The sequence below is a fragment of the Podarcis raffonei genome, chromosome 8 (assembly GCF_027172205.1).
Source record: "Podarcis raffonei isolate rPodRaf1 chromosome 8, rPodRaf1.pri, whole genome shotgun sequence".
NCBI lineage: Eukaryota > Metazoa > Chordata > Lepidosauria > Squamata > Lacertidae > Podarcis > Podarcis raffonei.
This window is the reverse complement of record NC_070609.1, coordinates 56,677,116-56,695,977: the sequence shown is the minus strand read 5'-3', so window position 1 is coordinate 56,695,977 and position 18,862 is coordinate 56,677,116. Positions and strand designations below refer to the sequence as shown.

Below are 18,862 nucleotides of genomic sequence, written 5' to 3'. Positions count from 1 at the left end.
AGGTGCCTAAAAGACAATGTGTTCTGCACCAACCTTGCTGTTAGTATAAAATGGGGATGGCGGAATCCAGATATTCTTTTCTTTACCCAGGAGATGAATGTTTAGGACATTTTTGTTTTTGTTTTAAAAATAATATTTTATTAAGTTTAACAATAGAAAAATAGAACAATAAAAGCACAAAGGAGATATAAAACACAACAATACAAACTTTCACAATACATAAAATACAAACATTTAACAAGTGAAAAAAAAGAACAATCAACACACAAAAAATAAAATAAGAAAAACACACATCACTCTTTTCTAGTTATTCATCTTCAATTAACTTATTTTCCTGACTTCCTCACGCCTCCCTTTTTTATATCCCTTTTTAACAATTAGTTCAGCAAATTCATATCCTACTACTTTATCCTTATATATTTTACCTCCCAAATTTATAATTTCAAATTTTTATCTCTTATTGCTAGAACCCCTTCATTTTATTTCAATGTCATCAGCATTCATACATTTTACAATACTTCTGTAAATAAATTTTAAATTTCCTCCAATCTTCTTCCACCAACTCTTCTCCCTGGTCTCGGATTCTGCCAGTCATCTCAGCCATTTCCATGTAGTCGATTACTTGCATCTGCCATTCTTCCAAGGTGGGTAATTCTTATGTCTTCCAATACTTTGCAATAAGTATTCTTGCTGCTGCTCTAGCGTACATAAAGAAAGTTCTGTCCTTCTTTAACACCAATTGGCTGACTATGCCCAGAAGAAAGGCCTCTGGTTTCTTCACAAAAGTGTATCTAAGTACCTTTTTTATTTCATTATAAATCGTCTCCCAGAAAGCCTTAATCCTCGGGCACGTCCACCAAAGGTGAAAGAATGTACCTTCAATTTCTTTGCATTTCCAACATTTATTATCGGGCAAATGGTATATTTTTGCAAGCTTGACTGGGGTCATGTACCACCTATACATCATTTTCATAATATTCTCTCTTAAGGCATTACATGCCGTAAATTTAATCCCAGTGGTCCACAACTGCTCCCAGTCGGCAAACAAAATATTGTGACCAATGTCTTGTGCTCATTTAATCATAGCAGATTTTACTGTTTCTTCCTCAGTACTCCATTTCAACAGCAAATTATACATTCTTGATAATATCTTAGCATTGGGTTCTAACAATTCTGTTTCCAACTTTGATTTTTCCACCTGAAAACCAATTTTTTTATCTTGATTGTAAACCTCTCTTATTTGAAAATAATGTAACCAGTCTCGCACCTTCCCTTTGAGCTTCTCATAACTCTGCAATTTCAGCTTGTCACCTTCCTGTTCCAAAATTTCACAATACTTTGGCCATTTTGCCTCCATATTAAGTTTTTTCATAGCTTTCGCTTCCATAGGTGATAACCACCTTGGGGTTTTGTTCTCCAGAAAGTCTTTATATCTTGTCCAGACATTAAATAGTGCTTTCCTGACAATATGGTTTTTGAATGCTTTATGCGCTTTAACCTTGCCATACCACAAATATGCATGCCACCCAAATACATTATCATAACCTTCAAGATCTAAGATGTCAGTGTTCTCAAGAAGTAGCCATTCCTTCAACCAGCAAAAAGCTGCTGATTCATAATAAAGTTTAAAGTCCGGCAGGGCAAACCCCCCTCTGTCTTTAGCATCAGTAAGTATCTTAAATTTTATTCTGGGCTTTTTGCCCTGCCAGACAAATCTAGAAATATCTCTTTGCCACCTCTTGAAACAGTCCATCTTGTCAATGATTTGTAATGATTGAAACAAAAACAACATTCTCGGCAATACATTCATCTTAATGACAGCAATCCGACCCAGCAAGGAAAGCTTCAGATTCGACCAAATCTCTAAATCCTTCTTCACTTCTGACCAGCATTTCTCATAATTATCTTTAAATAAATTTGCATTCTTAGCAGTCATATTCACCCCCAAGTATTTTACCTTCTTTACTAATGTCAAATCTGTCTCTTTCTGAAACCTCTCTCTCTCCATTGGCGTCAAGTTTTTCTCCAAAACCTTAGTTTTTAACTTGTTTAACTTAAAGCCTGCCACATGACCAAACTCCTGGATTAATTCTAAAGCCCTTTTGGTACTAGGTACTGGCTCTTGTAATGTCAATACAAGATCATCTGCAAAGGCTTTAAGTTTATATTGTTTTGCTCCGACCTGAACACCATGAATCAGCTGGTCCCTTCTTGAATGTTTAGGACATTTTTGGTAGACTGCAGATGTCCTACTTAATATCTAGTATTAATAGCTTTTTAGCATTCAATATGGATTCTGATATGATAGCTGTACTTAACCCCCTCTGCAAAGAACAATCATATGGCTGCATTGGCAATAGCCTCTATTTAAGAATAGACAGGAGGCATATTTGAAACACTGTAGGCCTGTAATCTTGACTTCAGCAATGGAGAAGCTACAGTAAACATTAATCACAGAGAAAATTGAGCAACAGCAGGAAAGTCCTGCTTAGAGCTAAATCAAAGAAAAATAAAACAGGTCCTTCAAAGCTAAACAACCAGTGGTGGTTAAAGCAAAGAGATGAGGGGAGGCTGGGGATGGCTGAGGGTAAAACCATTAGTGTTGCTCTTAATGAGATAATAAACCAAACACTCCTGAGCACAGAAGCACCAAATAGGAAGGTTTCAGCACAACATGACTTTATTCTGTCAGTGCACACAAGACCGTCATGAGGTTTTGGTTACCTTATTATGGAGAAGATCTAGTACAAACAGGAAAGGTGCAATGAAAGGTCCAGCTAGCGGTGGCTGGGGCAAAAAGATCTTGCTTATTTATGAAGGTTACAGAAACCAGGTCTGTGTTCTTTAGAAAAGGGGAAATTAAGAGGGGGCGTCTCGGGGTTGGAGAGAACACTGAAGGGAATTGAGAAGATAAATGTTACAAGGCTGGTTGAGCTACTCTGCAATAAAGAGCAAAGGATCATGACCTAAAGGGGACCTGAGAAATATATAGAAGAGGAGGAAATATGGAGCAACGCCATGGAAGGTAACGCAATGGAGTCCGGAAAACTTAAGTGCTTCACTTGAGAAATGGAACATTCACACATTCTGAAAATAATGGGAAACAAAACATTCACATGCATAATTATGGATTAGACTGTTATCCTGCTTTTTAAAAAATAGATTAGATTGTTATCCTCCATATATTAAAATATACAGTATGACCCAATAAAATGCACATTCAGATACATACCAAGAAATGTACTAAGTCTAACTGCCATAAATTAATAAAGAGAACTGCATGTATGTACAGGGGTTACCTTCGTTTCCTAGGTCTCAAAATCACCTTCATCACAGCTCACTTGACTTTGCTTAGACATGCCTTTTTCATGCAAATTCTCCAATCTTGCTCGTCAAACATTTAATATTTTGAATATACTCCTCCAATATCCATCATAAAGAGGCAGAACTACTCAATAATGCTTTGCGGCTGGAGTATTGTGAGGTCGCCACAAAGGAATGGGTTGGTTTTCCCCCTCTTTCATTCAGGTCGTAAGGTCAAGCTTTGCTGGATTAATTTTGCAGAGCCCCTTTGTTATAAATAACAAACAAGGTCATTTATTTTCATTTCCTTGTTTCTAATTGCATAGATCTCCTTTGGAGTATGAACTCACTAAACAGGTGGCTGAAATGCTGGGAAGCAGGAGAGGGAAGACTTGAAACGGTTCCAGAAAAGAAGCCCCGTCCCACTCTAGTCAAGCAGCAGTGATGAGTTTGAGGTTTAACTCCTAAGCAGGCTATGCACCTGCTTACAAAGCAAGGAGTATTCACACTCAAGGCAAACACAGATCCATGTAAATGGGGAGCAGAAAGGACGAAGCTTCTCCCCCCACCCCCATTGTTGAATACTTTGCTGGTGTTTTGTAAAATTTAGCATTGTTACATCGTAAAGGGAGGGTAACGCATTAGTGAGGGCAACCAATATCTTCTTTGTTTGGAGTATTATTTTACAGCCAATTCCTAAATGAGCTTTCTCAGAAGCAGGACAATAATTTATCTCTGTAGCATTAAGTAAGAAAAAAGCTGCTTTCTTTTCTTTTTTAAAAAGGGAGAATTACGTACACTGGAATTCTAAAGCTGGAGCAAGACACCGTGGCAAGGGTGTAGAACTCACATCTAAGGATGGATGTACGTGTCAATTTCAGTTTTATTCAACTTATTCAATTCCTCATTTTCCCAATTTTAAATTCAATTTCTTCACATTTCTGCAGCAACTTTTAAAAGAAATCTTCATGAAATTTAGTGTGAATTTCTCCGGATATACACATTTTTATTCAATTTTTACTAATATGACATTTTTACAAGCAATTTTCCATGATAAAATGCACCATCTTTACTAATTTATGCATTTGTATGCAAACTATCCGCTAATATATGCTGGTTAGTACATCTTGATTGATGGGAGATCTTTACCACAAAATTCAGAGAAGTGCAGATTTAAAAGGATGTTGTATTTCAGTTTGCATATTGGTTCAAGAAGTACAAATTATGCTGTTTCTCATTAAAACTGAATTGTCCCCACTCTTCTCTGCAAATCGTAGCTATACAAAAGTGGCATCACCACACTTTGAATTTCCCCACTGCTGTGCCACTATACCGACTGTGGCGATGATGCCATGTCATGCTTTTTCTTTTTAACAAGATGTTACTTGGGCAAAAGAAGGATAAAATGCTGGGCTCCTGTTTTTGCATCAACTCTGCATCTGCCAAAACATTTAGTTCTAGCCACAGGATGCTAACTTCATTCCAGAACTAGGGGCGAATGGAACATTTGCTTGCTTTGATTTTGGGAGTGAAAGTAGTGCTTACCGGGGGTTGAAATGTTTACCAAACCCAGCTACTCCTTAAGTCAGTTCCCACTCTGGTGCTTTTTTTTTCATTTTTAGGATTATCAAAACAGATAGTCTTGGAATAATTATCCAGCCAATTGGGGAAATCATGCAGTCAATGTGATAATGGCATTATGCAATGTAGCTGATCAGCTACATTCCCATATCCCTACATAAGTTTTTATTGGGGTCAAGATTTAATTTTGGAGATGCTCAGTTTCTGCTGTTTCTGGTATTGTATTCTTGCATTGCTATTGTTAGGCCTTATTATGAATTATGTGAGGATTGCTTAATTTTATTGCATACTTACTGATATGTTTTCATTTACTGTTTACAATTACAGTACTCCCATTTTGTTATACTTTTGTAATTATGTAAATATTTTCATGTTGTAAGCTGCCTTGAACATTGTTTTAACCATGGAAAGGCAGCATAATGGCAGTAATGTCACAAAGAAAATTTAGAGTGAGGACTTTTCAGTTCAGCGCTGCCCTCCCTCTGAATAAGTGAATAAATTTGTTCTCTTTCGCAGCTCTTCCTTCTTGAAAAAAAAGGAGGGGATTTTTACCATCAAGTTTTACCATAAAAGTTTTCATAAAAACTGTTTGCATTTTCAGCTGAACCCTATCACACACTTTATTCTATACTTACACAAATGAATCAGAAGAGCCTGCTGAATCAGGCCAATGGTCCATCTAGTCCAGCATCCTGTTCTCACAGTGACTAACCAGAGTTTCCAGATACTGGTACCTCTTTTTACAAGGTACAATCAAATGCACATGAAATTCATTGCCTGCATTCACACTAAGGTTACCAGATGTCCCCGTTTCCCAGGGACAGTCCCTGGATTTCCAAATCAGTCCTCATACAAAATCCATTGAAGTTGAAAAGTGTTCCTGGATTCATTGAAAAAAAATCTGGTAACCTTAATTTACACATTAATAAATACATATTTATCTGACTGGCTAAGATAACAAGGGAAACATTTTATCTGGTCAGATGTTTAGACAAACAGGAGTGCTGTTGAGATCAGGTAATTTTTTGCAAGAATTTCCCAGGCCATACTGATTTATTTACTAACCTGATCAAAATGTTAAAGTGTGAAAAGAAAACTTCTGTGTGAAGAACTTTTACACTCCCTGCCAAAGAACAGAGAAACAAAAATCCACTGCAGAAATGACCCAGTATTGACTTTTATTGTCAGGAACACATATCTTCCTCATGTGCAATATTTCTATCATTTTTACTACGTATCAGTAATCTTATTGAAAGTCAAGTCTTCCTCATTCACATCAGTCACTCTTTCCCAGTCCCCAAACTCTCCTGTTGGGATTGGGAGCTACCATCCCCCACTCCATGGGGGTAGGAGTGTTAAGCCAAAGGATGAATGGACACTGCAGCATCAATACCACTGACGTGTGTAATACTATGAAAACTATCCAATGCTGCCTGGCCTCAGCACTGCTGACACTATGACAAATGTTTCTTCCCTTCAATTACAGGGCCAGTTTCGGGCTGCAGTTCTATGCACACTTAACCTGGAAGTTAACTACCACTGAACTCATATGATTGTACTTTAGTTATGGATAGTTGTGATTTAGGACATGTAAATTCCGCTTTCTGGAAAGAACACACAACAGAGTCTAGCAGAAGTATGCTGTTGTTTTTACTAGTGAGAATGGTATGTGTTCTACAAGGTTACTGAACATCATTTTTTTCAGTGGGCTTTATTTTTTTTAACTTCCTTTCCTCTCTGGAAATTCTGTTGTTATCTTCTAGGAAAACCAGAGCACTTGAAATGTTTGAAACATCAAATATTTGTCTGGTCTATGAGGAAGTGCTCTCATTACCGCCATTGTTCTATAGTTGGCCACTGAAAAAGAAATACTGTTATTAAGCTTCTGTGTGGTGTTAAACGTGTGTGGAAGGGCGGACCTGGATGTATGAAAATGGTCCTTTTAAAATGGAAATGCACTGATGTGCACTAGATATGGCTCTGCCAAACTTTTCTTCTTGAAATGAATGTAAGGCTGAGGAGGGATCTGATCAACTTACAAACAATTACACAAGCAAATGTGTGGTTTGGGACCATAGCGTGGCGGTCCCAGGTTCAATTCTTGGTGTCTCCAAGTCAGGCTGGGAAAGTTGGAAACCCTGAAGAGCTGCTGCCAGTCTGGGCAGTTACCAGTTTTCAGAAACCACAGGCGGGCAGAGTGCTGCGTGCTCATGTCTAGCTTTCCACAAGTATCTGTGATAGCAGGATACTGGACTAGGTGATCCTCTGGGCTGTTCCAGCAAGCTCATCTTATGTTCTTATGTAGACAATGATGAACAAGATGGACCAATGATCTGACTCTGTACAGTCCTATGTTCAATCCCTGGCATCTCCAGGTTGGGCTTGGAATAGCATAAACCCTGCTGTTCCAGGGTTGAGCTAGATGACCCAATGGCCTCTCTCAGTATAAAACATGATCCTGCATGGAAGATTCATGTTATTTTCTACTCTCAACTGTTTTCTTTATAAGCCACAGATGGGAGAACCTCAGACCCAGGGGCCAAATGTCTTGCCTTCAGTACTCTCCCTGGGGCATCCCTCTCAACGACCCTGGCTTTGAGAATTCATTGAGACTGCTTCTTGTTCTGCGCATGTTGATGCACACCCAGCACTTGTTGGCTGCAGCACCCATGGAGATTTCCATGTATGGATGAACATCACAGAGAGAAGAGTCAGATTAGGACCTGGGAGACCAGGGTTCAAATCCCCCACTGGGGCATGAAGTTCACTGAGTGGCCTTGGGTCAGTCACCATCTTCCAGCTTAACCCTACCTCTCAGGGTTGTTGTGGCGATTAAATTAGGAGGGGAGAAGGACCTTGTATACCACCTTGAACTCCTTGGAGAAAAAGGCAGGATATAAATGCAATAAATAAATTTTTAAAATGCACATTACTTATTTCATCACCCAGTGTATTCCTATACAACAGTGGGGAGTAGGATTGTGTGTATATCATCTGAATACATTTGTTATGATGTCTGAAAGAACCCCATATATCCAGCTGTCTATCACATTTTCTCCATGCTGAGTTTCTGAGGGCTGGGGAAGCACTCCAGGTGCACAGAGTACATGTATAAAACGAACCTGCGGAGGTTAGATGCTCAACAATCCTGCTCCCACCTACCACCTTCCTTTAACCTTAGAACGGACAAATTTGTTAAATCAACAGAAGACCGTGGGTGAAAACTCGACGGAGGAGCATTAGATTGGAGGCAACACTAAGTAAAAGCCCGCTTTAGGGTGCTCTACCCAGCTCAGACTGGTTCCCACGTTCAAGGGGTTACAAAGGCTTCCCTTCAGATGCCTGCCTGCGAGCCAGCCTACCCTTTCCCTCTCTACCAATAGAAAGTCTGCTGCAGACATACACGTGTATTACACTCTCTTCATTTCCCCTCCCCTGGCGGCCCGGCAAGCTCAGAGGAGCGAACCCCAACCGCACTGCCGAAAGTTCTGGCTGCGGTGCGTAATAGAATGGTCCCCATTCACACGTGCACTTCTCTCTCCCCCCCCCCGCGGCTCCCCTCCTCTGCGCACGTGCGCTTCGGTTTCCTCTCTCCCCCTCAACCTTCGAGGCGGCCGGCCGGCCAAGGAGCGCGCGCGGGAGGGCGGGGCGGGAGAGAAGCGAGCGGGCCCTGGCTCCTTTGGACGCGCGCGCGAGGTAACCCTCCTCGGCGGTGTGCAGCTGAAGGGAGCGAGAAAAAGAAAAGAAAAAAAAGAGGGGGGCAGTACTGCCAGAGAGCGAAGCGGCGGCGAAGAACCCGGCGACCCCACCACCAAGTCCCCCCTTCGGCCTCATTCAAGTTGGGCGGTGCCAAGAGCAGCCGCCACCGTCGCCCAGCTTTTGGAGCACTTTTGGGGCGTGTGTGTGCTTGGAGACAGCGAAGCTGCCTGCCGCGCGACCCTCCCTCTCCGCAGCTATTCGGGGCTCCTTTTCTTTGGCGCCTTCTTTCTCCCCTCACGAGTTCCTCTGCCCTTTCTCTCTGTCCACACACGCACACAAAACAGTCACTTCCAGAAGAGGGGAAGGGAAAAGAGACACAGAGAGAGAGAGAGAGAGAGTGAGGGAGAGACCCTTGCGCCGGCTGCCTCGGCGGCGGAGCGCGCGCCCGCCCGCGCGCCCGGTCGCCGTTCCCCCCTCTCCTGAGGCAGGCGGGAGGAGGGGGCCCGAGAGAGAGAGAGAAAGAGAGAGAGAAGCCGAGAGAGTGCGAGAGAGCCGCTGCTTCTGCTTCTTTCTCTCCTCAGAGCCGGGCGCGTGGCTTCTTTGTGTGGTGCAGCTGGTTCTGGAGGCAGAGAGAGAGAGAGAGAGAGAGAGAGAGAGAGAGAGAGGCAAAACCCGGGGGCTTGCCATTGGAGGGGGGTGGGGAAAGAGAGAGAGAGGACTGAGAGAAAGCTTTCGCCCCACTTCTCCAGAGGCTCCCCCTTCTTGCTCCCCCCTCACCTTCGCCTCACCTGTGCCTCTCCTTCCCCGCCTTCGGCTCACCTGCCGCTCTGCCCCTCCCCTCCCCCGTCTCTATCATCCCATCCCTTGTTTGTTTTTGTTCCCCCCCCTTCTCTTTCTCCCTCCTCTTCCCTCCCTCCTTGTCCTCCAGGAAGCTTCGCCTCTTTCCACTTCTCGCAGATTCCCAAACAACTTGAGCAACGTTCTTCCCTCCAAACCCGGGCACTTTTTTATTTTTTTTAATTTGGAAGGTGGATCTATTGAGAGCCTCTCAGAACTTCACCCCTTTTTGGACCACACGGACCTCCTCTCTTTAACTCTTCTTCCATCCAACACCCCCTTCCTTCCCCACCCCCTGCCCCAAACAATACCCCCCCATCCCTTCAACATGGATGTAAGATTTTATCCTGCTGCATCTGGAAGCTCCCTTCCTGGAGACCCTTCCAATCTGGACTTTGCCCAGTGTTTGGGTTACTACAACTACAACAAGGTGACTACTTCTTTAATTCCTCCCCACTTTTCTTGTTTTATACCTTTGTTTCTGGTGTGCCTCTCTAGTTTTCCTCATAGTATTGTGCCTGGTGGTGCTCTGTTTTGCGGTAGTATATTTTTTGTTTTTGTTTTAGGGGGTAGGTGGAACGAGGGGGAAAGGGCACTGCAACTACTGAAACTTTCTTTCCCTGATGTTAAATGGGGCAGCAATTTTTTAATCAAAACTTTCTCAAGTGTTCTCTCCAACGCTACCACCTCGCTGCTCCTTTCCATGGCCTGTACAAAAAGCCATCTCTGGCTCCTGTTGTTGCTGTTGTTGTTGTTGTTGTTACTACTCCCCCTCCCCAACTTTGGAGGGATAATCCCTTATCATTTTCTCACAATTCTTTTGAAATAAAGCACAGTTTCCCTTGTAAACACACACATACAAATGTAGGGCTTGCGGAATAGCTACTATTTCATTGGCCGTGGGGGAAATTGCTGATGAAGGGAAAGTGTGTGCATGGTGTATCCGGGCAAAAATGGACTTGTGCAGTTTGCAAAGATGCTGCTTTCTGCTTTACTTGGAATCCCTGGAACAATGGGCAGTTTTTGCTGAGGCTCTAAGAAGTACTTTGGGAATTGCAGCCAGTGAGCAGCTGCCACTATTGTCTGCCTTTCTTTCTTTCTTTCTTTCTTTCTTTCTTTCTTTCTTTCTTTCAGTTTGTTGTGTTGTATTTATTTTTTAAAAATCTTAATTTTTTTAAAAAGTCAGATCTATTTCTTTTCTTACAGTCCTTGGTATTTAGAGTAGGATAAAATGTAATGCTGATCAGAGATTGTGCATTGCTGCCCACTCCCCCCCCCAACTCATTTGGGTCCCACTTTTTTCACATTCCGCCACAGTTAAGACATTAACTAAGGCATTAGTTCTGACAAAGCATGCTTGTGTGGAGTTTTATTGAAATCTGTGGGATCCACATCCCAGAAAAAAATGTGTTTAGGATCTGGGTGCCAAAGGTCATTCCAAGTGGGAATTAGTTCAGTGGATGCATGATTCCTTGCCTGCTAACATTACAAAGCAAGCGAATTGTTTCATTTGACTTGTTTGTCTGCCGGAGAAGCTGTTGGTACTACTTAGCTCCATGGCTTATTTACATCTTTCTTGTGGCAGTTTATAGATGAGAAGGCAGATGTAGCAGCAGCAGTCAGCAGTCAGCAGAAGAGAAGGGCACTCCCTACCCTAAATGCATTTTACAAATAATAATAAAAAATGTTTCAACCACAGCTAGTCTGTTTTTGCCAACAACCGGGAAGGAACAGGGAAATGCAAACTTAAAGAGAGACATGGTGACTCATGCTATTCTGAAAGGGACTTCACTGTTTGCATTAGGCTGGGTCAATAGCTCACGGAGTTATTAGCACGGGGCCTTCATACATGTATATAAAGATCCCTTTCACGGCTAGCTGTCTCTCTCCTCCTCCACCACCACCACCATGCTGCCTTTGCCCAGCCTCTGGGGCCCCTTGTGAGATACTGCCTGTTGAGATACTGTGCAAATGGTTAACTGAATGAAGAATGTAATGATGATTACCTAGGTAATGCATGAGAAAAAGGAATTGGTTGGGGGTGGGAAAACGGAATTTTCAAAACAATATCTGTGGTTATCAAAAGTTTCTTACTAGGGGATTGCTTGAAAAAAGGATGTCACCAAAGCAAGCTCTTTTTTAAAGAAGGCTCTGTTTTCGAATGTGCTTGATCAGGCATGATGGTCATGTTTGATGGAAGCTGAACTGGTGTTTGCCTTGTCCCATGTAGCCAAAGCATACCAATTCCTTTTCACCAAGGTTATGTTAAGCTGCTCCTGGAGAATGCATGCCTGAGCGTGCTCTTGGGAGATACACCACTGAGAATATGAGCACGCTGCCGCCTTGATAGTATGAAAAAGGAAAAAAAAGAGAGAGAGGAGGGACTCAACACAAATTAGGGGCTAGAGCATCACCTTTGATTTTTAAGAGTTTTCAGTGCTCTGAATAACTCTGCACAGTCGCTTGTTAGGGCAGCCAAATGTATAAAGTCGCCATCATTTAGAGAATGGCTAAATGTTTGCTGCACTTTGTATTAATTCATGAACATTTTTGAGCTAAACTACATACCAGCCATATTTTTTTGTTTGGCTATTTATCCTTGGTGATAATGAAAAGACACTGTGTACATTCTTCTTCGTTTGCTATGTGCCTCTACAGAGTGTGCCTCTACAACATGTGAATGGCTCCAAAATTAGAAATTTGCAGAAGCAGACCAATTGTAGGTACCTTTTGAATAATGTTCTATTGTATCTTCAGCATTGTGAGGAAGGAAAGTGTGAAACTGCTGTTGGATACCATTTCTTACAACACCAATCTCCTCAAAACAAAACAAAACCAAAAAAAAAAAAAAAACTGGTAGGAAGCTATTAACTCTGTTGCACTTTTCCTGCCCCTGTTAAAAAAACACTTGTATTGCCAACTTGCAATTAAGGTGGAGGATGGATATGACTTGGGCTGTGATCCTAAACACACTTTGAAATAAAGATCATTGAAATCAATAAGCTTTGTAAGAAAATATGTTTAGGAACAGGATGTTAAGACGATAATTTTATTGCACTTTTAAAAAGTAAGTTTACTATGGGTTTACTCTAGGGTAAACAGTTTGAAGCCAGTGGTTGCAAATCTCATTCTGATTCATATAGTTTTAAACCACAGATGGTTGGGTGGTTGATGACTTGTTCAGATGAACCTTGCTTCTTTCTTTTGCTGAGCTCATCCAAGCTGCTCCTGGTTGCTTTGTCATCTAAAATGCCTTTGCATTAGTGTATTTTTACATACATAGCTATTAGCTGACATTCTTAAGATGTGTATCCACCATTTGTAACAATGTTGCAGCAATGTTAGTAGTTGCATTGCAAATAAAAATCAGTGTCTAAGGCAATAATACTGTGGACCATAAGAACCAACTCCTAGGGGCCAATGTCTCTTTGGCCCACCCAATAAAATATTTGAGGGGGCTGCCCCCCCAAACTTGATGGGCATTGCCATTCAAATGGTGTACGTGTGCCACATCATGTGATCAGTTATGCAGGACAGGGCTTACCTGCCCCCCTTCAATATTTTGTTCAAGTTGGCATTCCTGCTGTAGTCATTGCAAAGCTTAAGAACAGGCCAGCAGTATTGACTGGCAACATAGTAGGGAGGACATTCTTCTACATATAGTTGAATACAATGGGCAATAACACAAAATACACCATTTGTGTGTGTCTAGAATAGCTCATGGGTTAGAGCAGGCTTCCTCAACCTCGGCCCTCCAGATGTTTTGAGACTACAATTCCCATCATCCCTGAACACTGGTCCTGCTAGCTAGGGATCATGGGAGTTGTAGACCAAAAATATCTGGAGGGCCGCGGTTGAGGAAGCCTGGGTTAGAGTAACTTCAGGAAAATCTGAATTTAATAGGATTTGTTTAGAGTGAATGCTCTGAGGCTAGGCAATTGTGCAAGGCTTTATTGTACATGTTCATAGTTAAGAAGTTTATGCTATTTGGGTTGTATATGGACTACTAGGGATTGAGTGGCTTTGTCCTTGCCTCATCCTTGCTACATTTCTAGTGTACCATATTAAGACATTATAATGTGTAAGTTCAGTCCTGTTTGATGGTAGGGTGAAGTTGATGGGGTTGTTCCAGAGTTACTGGTTTCAGAAGTTTGCATTTGCAGGTCAAATCTCATTAGGATTGGTGCTTCATCTGGTTTATAGCCAAATAAATACTGTTGCACCAATCTAGTAGGACAGATTTTTCTCTTCTCCTTCCCATGGAAAAATATACAGCAGGGAGTGGGGGGGGGGGAGCACAGGAACCTGCCTTACACCAGAATTTTTGTTTGTTCAAACCAGTATATTCATTCTTACCTAGCAATGGCTCTTCTGGGTCTGAGGCAGATGTTTTTTTCCACATTACCAGCTACTTGATTCTTCTAACTCAGAAGTGTGAAACTTGTGGCCCTCTGGATATGGCTAGACTACTATTCCCATCACCCCTGACCATGCTGGCTGTGGCCAATGGGAACTGGAGTCAAATAACATCTGGACATCTGGTCACAATTTTCCCAACCACTTTTCTAACTAGAGATGCCAGGGGCTCAACTTCTGACTTTGGCTTGCAAAACATGTGCCCTACCACCGAGGTGCATGCATGCTACCTCTGAAGTATGTCCTCTTCCCTGGCACACACACTCTGTTGAGCTTTTGAGAATGTTTCCACCTGCAATATATTATTGTGCCACGTGTTGTTAAAACTTCTCTGTTAAAGCTTGCTTTGGAACAATCATATTGAAGGGTGGCATATGAATCTATAAAACACATGAATGATGGTGGGTAGGGGGAGAGAAGCAGGTGGCACTGGGTTCTAAGTATATCTCTCCCACACTACAACTGATGATCAGTTAAGGGATAGTAGCAGACAGGCTGACACCCCATTCATTTGATCAACAATGCTACCACGAGTATGTTGGTGTCCTTTTGGGGACATTATGCCTTTGCTACCCCCCTCTCACACACTCTCAAACAACTGGGTTGATCTGGAAAAAGACTGTATGTGGCATAAGCTAAATTGCTGCATGCTGTGGGTTGTGGCACACTGCTTTCATAAATAGACAATTTTGGGGGGAGGGAGAGGGAGAGCGATAATACAGATGATGTTTCACAAGACAAGGCACAGCAAATGAGTTTCTGCAGCTGCAGTTATCTAAAACATTCAATGCAAACACCACAGTTGGGTAAATAGATGGTACAGATAAAAGAAGGAGCAGATGGCCAATGGATGCTTGTATAGCTTGCAGTGCGAGGCTTGGCTATATCGCTACACTGTGGTGACCCTTTACCTGCTTACGCTCTGTAACCAGGAAGAACCATTTAATTTCCCCCACTTTCCTGCCTATGCAACCTGCCTAAACTTTCACCCTGTGTAAGATGGAGAGCAACAGTTGCTATCCGTGTGGCATTGTTTCCTAGGGGTTGGGCTGCAGTACAGCCTGTAGCCTTGTACATTCTGTATGGTTTTACTCTTCCTACAGTAACAGCTAGGATAGAACTGAAAGTGGGGCGTGATTTCCATGAATCCTTTTGGCTGGTGGGGTGAAGAGGGGAAACAATAAGACTAAAATGCAGCTTTTTTGCATTTCATCTGAAAAGCATCAACATCTTTGTAATGATAGACTCTTGAGACTATTAGGCTAATTTTTCCACAGAAGATCTATGCAGTGCATTTACCTTGAATAGTGTGCACTCAATTTCAATATAGACTAGACTAGTTTGTCATCTCTCAGAATTTTTAGTCCTGCCAAAAGGGAGGTAAAGGGAGATAATATGAGTGTGTTGAGGTCAAAGGTTGAACGTTACTGCATCTTTATGTGGGGCAACTTTGAAAAGTGTGTGATGAATCTATATCTTCACTGAACTTTCCAGGAGACTTTTGTTAAGTTCTTCCTAATAGACCCCTATTCTGCTCCCAGAGCTACAAAATACAGAGTGGTTTAACAATCTATCCCTTTGCCCAGAGAACTCTAGGAGTTGTAGCTCTGAGCTGGTATTTTTGCTTTGTTGAGTACTTATGTGGGTGTTGTTGATTTTTTGCTTTTCTTGATAAATAAGTCTGCTGTCAAAATAGCTAAGGAGGTAAGCACAAGCTCCCTGTATTCTAACATGAAGAGAGGTGGCAACAATTCTGGCTTAAGCTAATTTACCCCAGGGAAAATGTCACAAATACTTAACGATGCAAACAAGCCATGCGGGACCATGACATACTGCTGCGCACTTGGTAACTAGGTGTTGGTTACCACGCAGGAGGAGCATCAGCTGCTGGTGGTTGATTTTGTGAAATCGACAGGAAGCTACCTAAACACACTGAGAGGAATGCCAGTGCCTGTGACTGTAACTGTACGGACCTCTAAAGGTTTGTCTTTAATAGAGGAATTAGCAATCAGATCACACACACTGCCCTGGACAAACATCTTGTTTCAGATGTGTACAAATGGCAACTCGATAGGAGTCTAGTGGCTCCTGTGTAACAGGACATCATATTACAGTGTCAAGCTTTGTGGCTTTCACACCCATATCCTCAACTGGCCATGTTTAATGTGATAGTGTTTGGTTATGCTATATAGCCTAAGGCAGGCTTCCTCAAACTCTGCCTTCCATATGTTTTGAGACTACATTCCCCATCATCCCTGACCACTGGTTCTGCTAGCTAAGGATCATGGGAGTTGTAGGCCAAACACATCTGGAGGCCCTAGGTTAAGGAAGCCTGGCCTACGGTAGTGAAACCACCAAGAGTTTGAGCCAACACTATTGCAAAGTATTCAACTGAGTGCACAGTATAGCCAGCAAGTCATTCATATTTCCAAATGGTTTGGGGCTGATTCTTCTTGACTTGTTCTGACATGGTGCTGACTTGGTGCAGGAGCATAGGAAGTATTGTGATTTTAGATTTTTTAGTGCACGCAGCTTCCTATTTATTTAGACAATATGTTAGAGATTAGTTCATTCTGATGATGCTACAATTTCTGTTTTCTGCGGTGTGCTTTTTACTGTTTTAAGCTTGGACATTTTGTGAACTGCATCAAATATGTTTGCCCAGAGAAGTCTATATACCAACCAAATAACTGTCATTTCCTGTCTTGTTTTTAACGACTAACTAGATGTTCTACATAAAAAGGGACATTTTTCAGATTGCTTGTTCCAGAAGTTGGGACCTTTGATAAAAACCTATGCTTTGGTCTCCCTGAAGTTGAAACAAACTATCTGTCCCCAGGTGACATGCATTCATTTTGCTTCTGAATATGAGAATTTGTAAATTGAGACATTACTGCAAACACTGGCACCCAAAGTGGAATGAAGCAGTATGTCTCTAAGCCACTGCCCTCTTAAAAACCTTGCAAAGGGAAACCTTAAAACAAAGCAGTGACTCTTCTTCCCAAGTCAGATTGCCAGTCACCCCCACAAATCTCATACACATCAGTTAGAGTCCAGTGCCATGGGATGGTTATTTTAACTTGTGCTCATAACCGGTGGGGGAATTATAAAGCTGTATCTAATGTCTGCTGGCGCAAGGACTTTTGCACTAGCAGATGTTCAAGTTTTCATGTTGTGCAACATAATCCAATACAACAGTTGCTCTAGCAGAAACTCATTATTCAACAGATTGCACAATCTATTGTACAGCAAAAGTTACTAGCAACATTCAACTTGTGCAAAACATTTTGTCAGCCAAACAGGTAGGACACTATAGGACTTTAACTTAGTGCTACATTACACACAAGCCTAAGACTCTGTGTGCATGAAGATATTTCTCCCTAGATTTTTGCACTCCCTTTCCAAGTGCACCTCCAAAGGGAATGTTATCAAGACATTATGAAGCTGAGCTGTTATTAATCACCAGTGAACTCAGTTTGTTCTGCTAGTTGCAGCTAATTTATTAGCTGCTAGTTGCAGCTAATTTATTGAGATAGTATACACTGATTTGTCCAGTGCAACTCAGAATTCTTTCTTCCTGGCCAAGTGTCAGTGAGAGAGCCTTCTGCAGCTATTCGTCTATTCTGTTCTTCTAGTAAATAATTGACAAGCATCATGTCAACCATTAATAAAAACACACATTTCTACTATTCTGAGACCCTATACTGATTATCACTTCCATGGAAGGGGTTACCACCATTTTGAATATGGCTTTATTGAATTGTATTATTTTGATGAATTTGTTGCTGCTGTTTGCTTTATTTATATGCTATTGCATTTGATAGTATAATGATTGCAATAGTTGGTGGTGGTTGTTTTCTTTATTTAAAAAATGCTATTGTGATTAGTGTGAGCTACTTTGAGCTCAACATTTGTTGTTGGGAAAACAGAATACAAATATCAAATTAAATCAAAATATTTCATTATCAGTAGCACTTAACCTGTCCGTCTGTGTTGGATTTTATAACTGCTGGATTGGTTACATTTATTTATGGTTTTATTGAGTTGTCGTTTGTATATTTTAATTGTATCTATTTTACTGTGCAGAGCAGGGGTAGATGCCTCTGAAAGAACATAAAGCAAAGAAGAGAGTAGGGCATAATGTAGATACTTGGGGACCTTGTACCTCTGCATGAAAATGATCAAGGGTATAGTGGCAAAAGGCAGTGGTGTCATCGGAAGTTCATCATCATCCTTAAAAAGGAGCCTCTTAGCAGGACAACAAACTTAGATGAAATAACTGGTGACTAGCATACATTCCAAAAGAATAGAAGGAAGTGGATGGTGATGATGATGATTACTAATTTGATGTATTGCCTGCCTTTCATCCAAAGCCCCTAGGGTGGTTTAAAACAATTTAAAATACAACATTAAAAATGATTTAAAACAAATTGCAATCACAAGGATGAAGTAGGTCCTAAAAGTATATATCTCAAAAGGCTGGATTAAAGAGGTGTATCTTCAGCATTCAACAAAAACCATATATTGAAAGTAACCAATACACCCCTGTGGGGAGGGAATTTCTTAACTTTGGCGCTGCCACAGAGAGTGCGCCCTCCTGGGCCAGCCCCCAAGCTTCTGCAGGCAGTGAAACTACCAAGAGGGGCCTTTTTGTTGATCTCAGCCCCAAGAGGGTCTGAAGGAAAGAAGGTCTTTCAGATATTTTGGGTTGTATTCAACACTAGTCCTATTCAGAGTAAACCCATTGAAATTAATGAACCTAAGTTAGTGATCTTTGTTAACTTCAGTGAGTAAGACCAGTGTTGAATGTGACCTTTTGGGCTTGAATCATTTAGGGCCTCAAACTAACATGAGCACCTTGAACTGGGCCCAGAATTGAACAGGTAGCCAACAGTGTTCGAAACTCCCATTGTTCTAGGCACATTTTGCGACAGGGAATTTCATTAGTGCAAGCAGTTTTTGAGCTCTGGATGCAGTTCTGCACCTAAGATTTCAGATTAAAACTGCAGAGTAGAAGGAAAGGAGG

General features: G+C 41.6%; 1 protein-coding gene across 2 annotated transcripts in view; it reads left to right on the top strand.

The window, feature by feature from the left end:
• The first annotated feature begins 8,967 nt into the window (after positions 1-8,967).
• TOX3 (TOX high mobility group box family member 3) overlaps positions 8,968-18,862 on the top strand; it is a 98,333-nt gene continuing 88,438 nt past the window's right edge. The window contains exon 1 of one of the 2 annotated variants that reach the window (XM_053400154.1): positions 8,968-9,850. In XM_053400154.1, coding sequence (XP_053256129.1) covers positions 9,749-9,850 — 102 coding nt within the window. In that variant the 5' untranslated portion in view covers positions 8,968-9,748. The remainder of the gene's footprint in view (positions 9,851-18,862) is intronic. The other variant, XM_053400153.1, reaches the window with a different exon arrangement.